The sequence below is a fragment of the Polyodon spathula genome, chromosome 15 (assembly GCF_017654505.1).
Source record: "Polyodon spathula isolate WHYD16114869_AA chromosome 15, ASM1765450v1, whole genome shotgun sequence".
Taxonomy (NCBI): domain Eukaryota; kingdom Metazoa; phylum Chordata; class Actinopteri; order Acipenseriformes; family Polyodontidae; genus Polyodon; species Polyodon spathula.
This window is the reverse complement of record NC_054548.1, coordinates 15,756,274-15,767,528: the sequence shown is the minus strand read 5'-3', so window position 1 is coordinate 15,767,528 and position 11,255 is coordinate 15,756,274. Positions and strand designations below refer to the sequence as shown.

At 36.6% G+C, this 11,255-nt stretch overlaps 1 protein-coding gene across 6 annotated transcripts in view; it reads right to left on the bottom strand.

The window, feature by feature from the left end:
* Nucleotides 1-674: 674 nt before the first annotated feature.
* Nucleotides 675-11,255, bottom strand: part of LOC121328064 (FERM and PDZ domain-containing protein 4-like) — a 92,189-nt gene continuing 81,608 nt past the window's right edge. For 4 of the 6 annotated variants that reach the window (XM_041272537.1, XM_041272538.1, XM_041272539.1 and 1 more), the window contains 7 exons: nucleotides 11,055-11,181; nucleotides 7,690-7,779; nucleotides 7,070-7,252; nucleotides 6,625-6,763; nucleotides 5,123-6,154; nucleotides 3,483-4,757; nucleotides 675-2,788 (listed from right to left, as the gene is read on the bottom strand). In XM_041272537.1, coding sequence (XP_041128471.1) covers nucleotides 1,476-2,788; nucleotides 3,483-4,757; nucleotides 5,123-6,154; nucleotides 6,625-6,763; nucleotides 7,070-7,252; nucleotides 7,690-7,779; nucleotides 11,055-11,181 — 4,159 coding nt within the window. In that variant the 3' untranslated portion in view covers nucleotides 675-1,475. Of the gene's footprint in view, nucleotides 2,794-3,482; nucleotides 4,758-5,122; nucleotides 6,155-6,624; nucleotides 6,764-7,069; nucleotides 7,253-7,689; nucleotides 7,780-11,054; nucleotides 11,182-11,255 lie in introns of all 6 variants that reach the window. The other 2 variants (XM_041272541.1, XM_041272542.1) reach the window with 2 other exon arrangements.

Genomic DNA, 11,255 nt, shown 5'->3' with positions numbered 1-11,255 from the left:
GGGTGTCTATCCATTTTCCGATTATTACTTTGCAGAAACAGTCTGATAATATTGTAGCAATCTCGGTTAACGCATCACACACAGGCAGAGGGTGGGCGCGTACGCGGAACCTCTCGCACTAAAGCATAGCGCCGATACCAATGTACAAAACAGCCAGCTCCTTTGCAAGGTGCGTATATCGGGCTTATGTTCCTGTGTGTGATTACATCACCTACCAGCTTTCTCCCCTGCCAACCTCATGTCCGCCCCGTACTTGCTCACTATGCTACAGTCCGATGTGCTGAGGCTCCTGCATCCCACTGCTAACACCAGTGTAGTGAAATAGGTCAACGCAGGCAGGTAGGCGCATTACACAGCTCAATAATAATCCAGCTCAGTGCGAGAGGACCCAGGATTTAACGCAGGCAGGCGCATCATACAGGACTCCGTCTGTGTGTGGATTGCCTCACCCTGTATGATGCACCTGCCTGCGTTTACCTATTTCACTACAATATGAATTGATGTGAAATGGCATGTGTGCATGCACAGTGGCATATGTATTTTAAAACAAAATTGCAAAGATAAAAGAACAACAAAGTAATATAATGGAGAATTTAAAAAAATAAAACACCAATGTTACCACAAAATAGTAAATTTGATCAGAAAAGACACCATAAAACTACAAGCTGCCATTCTTTTAATATTGTTTTTTTTTTTAATGTGTTCAAATAAGGTCAGTTGAAAACACAGTATTTCAAAGGATATGGGGGCTTTTTGGTGCACTAGTTTGTACTGGGAATGGGAACATTTTATTTTCATGATTGTCTGAAGTTTAGAAAGAATAAAATTAAAATAAAAAATACATTCAAGGAAAATATATAGGGAATCTAACTTTTGTTTGTGTCAATGAGTAACCAAGGACTGTGCTGTAACAACAATAAAACCTTTAAAAAAAAAAAAAGTATGAATAACGTTTTGTTTTACAGTATACCTTTTCTAACAAGTCGTAACAGACAGGCTTCTGAGTGCCATATATATTTGGTTAAAAATCATTAGAAATCTTAAATACAGTAGCAATGTAAAATATACAATATGTAGCAGTTCTATATGCTTAAATAGTGCGGTACCATTATGTCAAGTAAAACCCAATAGAGAATTATTTAGAGTTTTCTTGTTTTGTTTTGTTTTGTTTTTTTTAATGCTTTTGGACACTGCATTAGTTAAAAGCAATGTAATGTAGAAGCAATTAATAAGAGCATTGAGCATTATGAAAAAAAAAGCTCTTTTCAAGTTCTAAAGGAAGAATACCTTTCTCATATATTTAAATTTCTATAGTGTTGTACATAATTCCTTAACTTTTTACATATAAACAGAATATACATAAGCAAAGTTTGTCACTATAGTTCACACCGTGGGGATCCCACGTTTAAGGTTAAGGGGGGTGGGGGTCCTATGTATGGCTTTGCAAAAGTATACTACAAAGAGTAGGATGTTATTCATTTGTTTAGAAGTGTTTTTAGTGATCGAGTTAGTGTGCTTACAGTAGCGTACATGGTAGTTAAATGTCGTGCCATTACTTTTACACTATGGTCACTGAAAGAACTGTCTGCCACTGCCTCGGCTGCTTTTAGCAGGCATATATAGTTCATTACAACTTCATCGACTTTTGCTACAATTTCCAACTGCTTGCTTTCAGCATTCATCACTTTCACTAAACACATGCAGGCTTCTGTTAAGCAACAGAGCACGTGGAAACTGGACGTCATTGCCAAAAGCATTTCTTCTGGGTTTCGGTCTGCCATGGCTATTTGTCTACAGGCACTCCCCAGCTCCTTGGACTCGACAGACAGAAGTTGTTTGTACAGAGAAAGTTTAGTTTCATGGGGCTCGGGTTGTGTGTTCTCCCTCTTGCCCACACTTGAACACACAAGAGAAATCAATTCACTCGCATCATTCTGTGCAACTGAAAACCCACCCGGGAATGAGAAAACCTTGTCTTTTAATGTATTTATCCGGGCAATTCTAGCCTTGAAGTTCATATCATTAATGTTAATATCTATATGTTTGTGATTGGCAGCAACGTTCTCAGTGGAATTGTCCTGGGCGGCAGCTTTCACTTGGGTTATTGTTTCCCTTTCAATCTCAGCAGCTGATGAAGGTAACTGTGGACAGTAAAACTTTGAAAGCCTATCCTCTTCTTCCTCATCTTCATCAGCATTTCTATCTTTATTGAGAAAACAATAACTAAAGGGACCATGGCACCTCCAGTTGCTTATGTCCAACTTTGGCAAAGTTCTGAATTGCTTAGAATCTTTATGCACGGGGAACATGACTGAATTTCTTCCGCTTTCCTTGTTGTCATTCACGGTGGACCAGCATGTGGAGTTGGTGGTAACAGAGCCTTGAGAGTAGCTCTTGGCCAACTTTTTACCTATAGAAAGGTCAACCCTCTTCTGTGGTTTGGTCTCAGGTGATTCTGGAGACTGCAAACATTTAGTGCCGATGGTACCGGTGGTTCCCTCAAAGAGTCGTTCGATGTTCACTGATCCTGACGTCACACTGCTGCAGCTCCGTCTTAAAATTTTTCCTTTCTGGGGATGACTGAGACTTCCCCCACTGAAGTCACAATTCGTTAAACTCAAAGGTGCTGCCTGCACATGGTCTGTTTTAGGTAAGTCAGTGGACTCTTGGCTTGGCACATTTGAGTTTGTGCAAATGTTTGATGGCAGTGGAATGGTGTTGGCTTTGACCTGTTTAGAAAAAGCTGAAGACATGTCTCCTCTTCTTGCCTTCTCAAGCTCTGTGCAAGCTACACTAGGGGTAGTAGAAAAACAGAGAGAATCATTAAGCATCTCACTGACAACATGCTAAGTTTTACAATCAGGCTTGAACTGTTCATCCTCTCCAGTAGGCTGATTGTCATGAACATTTCCAGGAGCCCTAATTTTTCGAACTTTCGTGCATATTCCTTTTACACAGATAAAGAAACAGCTCTGAATCAATATTCTGTTCTAATTTCCCTTCAAGAACGGTAAGTAAGCTTCTCCTTTTTTTAAAATATTTAACTTCAGGATTGTTTACGGATTCCTGAGCATGCAAATCAGGACTTCAACTTACTTGGCAAGGTAGCAGAGAGGACATTTTTAGACACTTTACTTATACCTGAGACCAATGGACTCAATTGTGCTACACTTTGGTTATCAAATGGTGCATCTGATGGTGACATGCAGGGAGACTTTGCAATTGTGTTTCCTCTATCTCTAAAAAAGTCTAGAAATCTTGGCTTATTACTCACATGCTTCTTATAGTCTTTATGGCCCTCATCAATCCTCCTACTGTTTCCTAATCCTACTGAACTTTTTAACTTGCTTCTCTGACACATCTGAGATATGGTAAGATATTCTAACATCTGCTTATAAGATTCATTGTAACTCCCATTGAATTATTTTTACATCCCTGCAGCACACTAAGATTAGTGAAAATGTTACTCCTTTTTGCTGTACCTGTGGTTTCTTTAATCTTTGGCATCCGATGACACCCATCTCGTAAGGTACCAAATATTGGTTCAGAACTAGACGCTGCATGCATGTTTGGCAGTGACCTCCTATGGAAGGTCCCATCGCCTTGCTGATGGAGATCCTTGCCATGGCTTTGAAGTAAATGGGTATTTTCATCTGCTGTCACATAGCTAAGACCTTTCAGAGAAGGTTCAGTAAGCATGTGCTTACTGTTAGAGGTGCACTGTGGAGAATCAACAGGAGTAGCGCATGAGCTACTTCCAGTGCTGCAGCCTGCATCAACTGATGAACACTGAGAACTCTGCAGGGAAAAATGTCCCTCGCTTTGCAAAGAAGACATGCGTTTAGTCAAGTGGTATTCATAGAGCTTGGCAACGCTTTGCTCGGCTGGAGGGAGCTTAGACTGGTGTTCATCCCCAGAAAAGTTGGTTTCTTCAGAGTCGTTGCATCCTTTGGCTGAGGATACATAGCTGGTGTCGGATTGAAGGTTTTTATCCTGTCCGAGTCCTGAGGTGTGACAGTCATTCCCTTCAGGCTCGACTTCCTTTCTATCAAACTCAGTTCTACCAATGTTTGATCCCTTCAGCAAGTTTTTCCCATTAGAGACTCCTGGAAGCTGTTTGTCCCCTGTCTTATGGTCAGGAATGGGGTACCACCTTTGGCTTTTTTCACGGAAAGAAGTTCTCTCTAGATCGAAATGGCTTAGACGATGACTCTCCCTTGATTTGAAAGTGTTATATTTTGTAGGCAGGTGTGTTTCTTCATTAGACTCTGCTTTCTTAGCCTGCTGCCTTTTAATGGTGGCACTGGCTTCAAACTGCATCCTGGAGTCTACCTCGCTTTGTTTACCTTTTCTCTTGCCTGTGCAGGAGTTGACAAGGGACCCCATCTGCAGCTTACTGAAGTAGTCTGTTACAGATTTGTTTTCCATGGTCTCTGGTTCCATTTCAATGTCATCTGAGTGAAGGATTTGTTTGGAAGGCACAGCTTTGTTCTGTGGATCTGCCTCCTGGCGGCCTGGCAGGTTGAGGGATGGCTTTAGGGTCCTGTCTACCGTCTCACTGGGAGAGATGGGAAACTCTGTTTTCTCTTCCATAAGTGGCTGGAAACCTCCAGTGGTGGCTACAAACAGGCGCATGGAATTCTCAGAGAGTTTCTGTGCTGCAGCCAGTTCAGAGTTCTCTGTCATTTCAGAAGAGTTTGTTTCATTCCCAGAATCTGAAGATGACTCAGGACTATATGCCCGCAAAATTGCTACACCTGTATGCCACAGAAAAAATAAACATCTAATTAATAAAATACATCTGAGGCACTTTGTACATTTTTTACAATACAAATTTTATTTAGCCCCAAAATATGGATGGCTATGAAAATGCATTTTTACAAAACAAAACAAAAACACAAACAAAATACAAAAAAGATGACACACAAAATGAAACTAAGGCAATTTAAATCAAAATATCAAAAACCATGAGAGACAAATATAAATGATGGCAAAATAATAATTTAAAAAAAAAAAAAAAACAGCAACAAAAGGGTTGTGGTATATATTCAAGGCTAAACAAATGTTTATGAATGGAACATTTATTACTGTCAATTAATAAAAGTTACTATTGTGTAAGAACCTGAACTATCATCTGTTTGTTGAAGGGTCTGTTCTTCAGATGCTGCCAAGGCCTCTATTGCTTGCAGAGTAGAAACTACTGCATCATCAAGTGCTTTTTCAGTGTTGCCTTCACTATGAGTCGGGACTGCATCTATCAGTGACACTGGAATGTCATCACTATTGCTTTGGCCTTTTTCCTCTGTACCTTGGGACCCAATGTTTTGGGTGTCTTCCTCATCTGAGCTGTCTCTGAAGCCTGGTGGTGGAGCAGCAATGGCGAGATTAAGAGAGTGGAGAAGAAAGTCATTATCTTCATCTTCATCACCACCTGGTGGTGGGAGGGATGTCAGGTCAATAATATCATCGCTTGAGCCAGAAATGCTGAGGAGATTGGTTTTGTCCATTTCTCCCAACACAATGTCCTCCTCACAGCTAGCTTCATCATCGTCCTCTGCATCATCTGTATTTTCTGCATAGCAGATGTCATGTAGCAAAGGCTCCTCAATGCCTTCTGAGTTCCCAAATATTTTAGCCTCGTTAATGTTTGCGTAAACGACATGAGCTGCAAACTGATAACCTTCCGTGTCCGAAGACTGGTCTACAGCTTTATTGTCACTTTCATTATGCAGGTACATAGACCTTTGCTCATCTAACATTTCTGGGCTTTCATCCATTAATCTTTGATACCCAAGGTTTTGTGGGTTAACACTGTCTAAGTTATGATCTCCAAATATAAAAGACACTTTGGCGTTCCTTGGAGAGTCCTGTGCATTTGTTCCAGGCACAGACAAGAAAGATAGTGTGTGCATACTTCCATTTCCTACTTCTGCACTGTCTCCTTGTTTAATGATTTTTTGACCATGTCCACTGTCCTCTGTGATATAAACAGGAGTAGCTTCATTTTGACTCCCAGGATCTTCTGAGAAAGGAATGTCTTTGTCCTTTACTTCTTTAATACATGTTTGAAGATCTTGGTCTTCAGCCACTGTAAAAGAGGCGCTGTATGTCCAGTCAGTGGCATGCATGTTATACTTCTCCTTATGATCACAACCTAAAATGCAAACAGAAGAAGATCATTAGTAGTGGATTCAGAACAAATAGAAATAAGAGGGAAACAGACATTGTAAGGAGTCACTATTCATGATTCATCCATACAAAGCCATCAAACCCCAGAGGAGATGACAGAGAAAGAAGTTCTTCACTACAATGTCTTTAACTACGATGTTATTGGACTGTATCTGTTGGTACATTGTAATTGCATTGTATCGTAACTACACAACCACAAGTGTAAAAACAGTGCCACTGCAAAAGGGCAAAGTTGTTGCATTGTAGCTACACTATCACTTGTGTAAATATTATGCTACTACAGTGTAATTACTGTTTAGTTGGAGATGGTTAATGTAAAGTGTTACTAGTTTATAGTTCATTTGTGACTCGACAAATTCATTAATTTGTGACTTTTGACAAAATTCTACCAGAGATTAAACAATTTAATTAATTATCAGGCTAAATACCATATACCTGGTTCATTGTTTCCTTTATTTTTACTGTTTGCCATGTTAAAGATAGAGCGTCTTGAATCAACCAATAATCTGTAGTAGCCCGCTGTTAGGCAAGCCAGATTCATTGCATCACTTGATTCCATAAGTAAAGTGATAGGCTAGAAAAACAAGAAAACAAAAATTAGCACACAAAGATGCCAAGTCAGTATTTTAACTTAACATAGAAATGTAAATAATTACCTCAGGACATTTTAGCTAAGATACAGCATTCTGTTTTTTTTTTTTTTTAATAGTATCTGTTAAAAATAAAAATAGTACATCTCACCCTTATAAATTAAAATATAAGAAGACTTTGAAGGCATATGTATAAAGTAATATCCTGATTATAAACTATAAATAAAAAAAAACTATAATAACAATAAGAGGGCCCCTAGACCCAAGATATTAACACATAGCACAGGCACCTTCACATCCAACACGTGTAGCTCAACTCTAACATTCTTTTCGTCCTCTGTAAACATTTCAATTTTGTTGACGTGGCTAAAGTCTGCCAGCAGAGCCACCAGGCTGGTTTTGGTGTTGATTACATGACTTATTCCATATCTGGGACCCACGAGCAAAGTTACTTCTGTGCGTTTTTCACCCTGCTATTGTAAAGAAACAAAAAGAAACAACTTAGATGCTCGCACACGCACATAGATTTATTTTTTAAACTATACTATACATGTATCCTAAGGTTTAAAATGTTAGGTAAATATAAAACTGTGGGGCATTATGTATGTCATTATACTCTGGAGTTAATGTATAAAATATTTATATGTGTTAGATTTTTACTGTAACATATTTTAAAGTATAAATTAAAAAAAAAAAAAAAAAAATAAATGATGATACTGTGATGGCACCTTCCTGAAGCGAAAAAAAAAATGGCCAAGAATATTAATGTGCACTTTACTTTTCATTGTTTACATTTTGTTTTAGTGTACAAAACCAAAGCATGCCCTCAATACCAAATAGAGAAGGAATTACAGATCCTGTTTCATAAATTGTAAATATGAAAAAGAGAAGAAATCACTGAATCAATTACCAATAATGTCGACTTAAAAACTCTTCCACCGTACAATCGTAAATCACTGAGATACTTTAGGTAGTGCACCTTTGCTTGCAAAGCCGACAGCTGAAAAAAAGAAAAGCATAGAAACAGTTTTAATGTAGCTGTACTAAAACAGAATTATACATTTATTGAAAAGCATACTGTAGTAAAACATTAGCATTCATTTTTTAACCAGCTGTAAAGTTTTGTTTGGTTTAAAAAGATACAGTTGTTTAAAATTCGTATAACTTTCAACCTGTAAAAAACAAACAAAAAAAACACATATATATATATATATATATATATATATATATATATATATATATATATATATTTTGCAAAGTGATTATGTAAGTGTTATGTAAAATAAATAGATTCTAAATTAAAAAAATTAAAAAATATATAAAAACCATAATGCCACTCTCCATATTAAAGTTCCATTTAAAGTTCCAGACCAGATTGGCAAAGAAGCTATGTGAAACAGAAGATAATTTAATCTAGATATTGTTAGATATTGCTGATTAACTAATTTGCCCTTATGCTTATATCAAAACATAACCTTCATAACCTATAGACGACTTTAAAAAATGTTATTTTTTTTGTTTTGTTTTTTTTTTTCCGTTATTACTGGACAAACAGATTAAATGTTCACTACAGATAGAATAAAATGTCAACCAGTCAACCCATCCTTGAAAGAAATTGTGAACCTGCACAGAAAGTCAACACTGTGATTCTGACAGGGAAGATTGATTTGCTGGTTACTGATTGTCTGACAAAGCTTAGAATTATAATATGACCTTCAATTTGGGAAAACTATTCAGTAGCTATGAACACGGAAGGACACATAACATTCCACTTTCAGAAGACTTCACTGCATCAGCTAAAGAATAAACCTTCAGAAGGCATTTTCTAAACAAAAATAAGTTTAATCTGCTTATTAATGTCGATCAATCTAACTGCATTTCAGCTAGGGTTCAGATCATTGCACAAACAGTCATGCTTATACTGAATGCAGTGACACCCCCCTTAGTTTCACATAGTTAATCGATCATCTGGCTATCAAAATTTATTAATTATGAAAGGTAAATTAATATGGACAGCATCTGCAATAACAATACATTTTTGCCAGGTTTATAATTAGTTATTGGAAACTGGGGGGGAAATATTCAAGTATGACTTGTGGCTAAAACTCGAACCTTTTCAATCACAAATGTCAATAGAAAAGTTACATTGCCATTGCTATGAATCTTGAACTTGAAACAACTGGTTACAGTCCCTTGAACTTTGTCACAATGAGTCTGTATACACTAACACATTGACAATATACTTCTCGTTTTCACTTTGAATCTATTATCAAAAAATGATTTCATCTATAAACCTCTAAACTAACAATTAAAAATGTGTTGGACTGGATCGAAATATGTATTTGTCACTGCTCGATTGCCGCTTTCTAAAATATCTTTGCAGGATGCTTGAGCTCTGTTTCGTGTGTTGATTCCCTTGAGTTTTGATGGGCTTGGTCATGCAATGATTGAGCAGTCTGCATTCCTCCCATACTCCACTGGAATGTGCTCGCCTAATGAGTTCTCAACAGTTTTTTTTTTTTTTTTCAGTCCACGACTTTGGTCACAACCTTGAAATACAAAATAGACTAATGTATTGTTCTGAATACATTGTGTCATAATATATGCTGTCCAGTACATTTCTTAAAATAAACAGCTAGCACCTTTAGGGTTAGCAAGATGTTTTTACTTGAGGTCCTAAACATGAGAATGAGAACAGAAAATCTTTTTAAAAATACAGGTACCAAGGGGGATTCAGGAGATTTATATATCAGATGAAAACCGACCAGATCATGTATTTTGTACGTTATTTAAATAAATTACTTCTGCAACCAGTAGGAATCACATAACAAGTGTTTTTGTGTCCATGTATTTTCCTTTCAAAAACATAACTGACATCTACAGTAGTAGCTTCCATCCTGCTGCCTTGGCAACATCTGGTCAGCCAAACATTTTGCTTTCAGCTTCCAGTTGTTTTCAATAAAGCACCACTCAGACTACAGGACTGTTAAGGGTTAAACTCCTTGTGCATGCCCGTTGGTAAATACAGTACACTTTGTGAGTTATTTCTGCTTATTGCTAAACATGAAGAACAGGTTACTACTGTAAACAAATGTAAATAATGTTTTTTTTTTTTTAATTATTTTATTTAACATACAGTACATCTAAATGATCTGGTTGCAGATAAATGAGACATTGAGCAATTAAAAACAAACAAAACAAAAAAAAAACCCTAATGAACTGTAAGTGATCATAGAAACATATAATATCATTTTGAATGCTCTTATAATCAAATTCATTTTTGAAGAAAGAAAGATTACATGTGAACATAGATTTAACCCCCCCCCCCCTTATATTTCACCACTCCCATTAATTTTGATGTCACAAAGAGCTGCCAATAGAAATCCAGAATGTTTAACCTATTATAATCCTCAAATCTAAAGATAAACAAAATACAGTAACACCTGACAAATCATTTAAATAAAATGATTCTTAAGATATGTAAAACATTTAGAAATATTTGTGCAAAAAAAAAAAAATCCAATTTAATGTCAGAAAACATTTCTGTATTCCATGACATTGATTTTAGACATCTTGAAGTCATGCATTATTTTTTTTTTAAAGAAATTAATTAACAATGCTTCTCAAAACAAGAACATATTATTTTGTTGTTGCACGTACTGCACATAAACATATGGTTCTGTTGCCATAGATGCATGTGAAATTAGTTTTTGCTTTATAAAAACAAACAAAAAATCATAACAAAGTAATTCAGAAAACAAATGATGTTCTGCTTTGACGTTCAGTGCACAGTATCAAAGACTTGTCTACTCTTTTTCATGTTGGTACACTAAAACAGGGACTGCATTGCCATACAAAAACACAAGATGGCTCAATTTTCTTTCTAAACAGTATGAAAAAACCAAAAAAAAAACCACACACACAGTCCCTCCAACATGTAACACTCCAGTCCTTTTATATCAGGCTGGGGGAGGGAGGTTACATTTCTATACTGATGCTATCAAAAGACATCAATTATTTAATTGTGTTTTGGTTTATTATTCATTTATAAGATAAAGTCTATTAAAAGGTAGATTTTATCTGTTTTTTAATTGTTTTTATTCATAGTAATAGTTCTGTTGTTTGACTATTTTTTTTTAATGATGCACAAATGGATGTATCTGATTTATGCAGCTAATTCTCAGCCTTCAGTTGTACAACTGTAAATAGGAGTAAGGTAAATCACAGTGGATCCATCGAACATTAAAAGTCTGAGCCATGGCAGCAGAAAATTACCTTTTTTCCAGGAGGAACAAGATTTTGGTTTGCTTTTAAAATGTGTGAGAGGGCCTTCTTGATATTCTTCTCCTTCATACTGGTTAATACTGCAGGAGGGAGGAAGGTGTCCAAACCCCATTCTTTCCTGCAAGGGAGAAAATCACTGATATTATCATCATCCTCTGTATTTATTCTTAGGGGCCTGTTCACAGGAATATA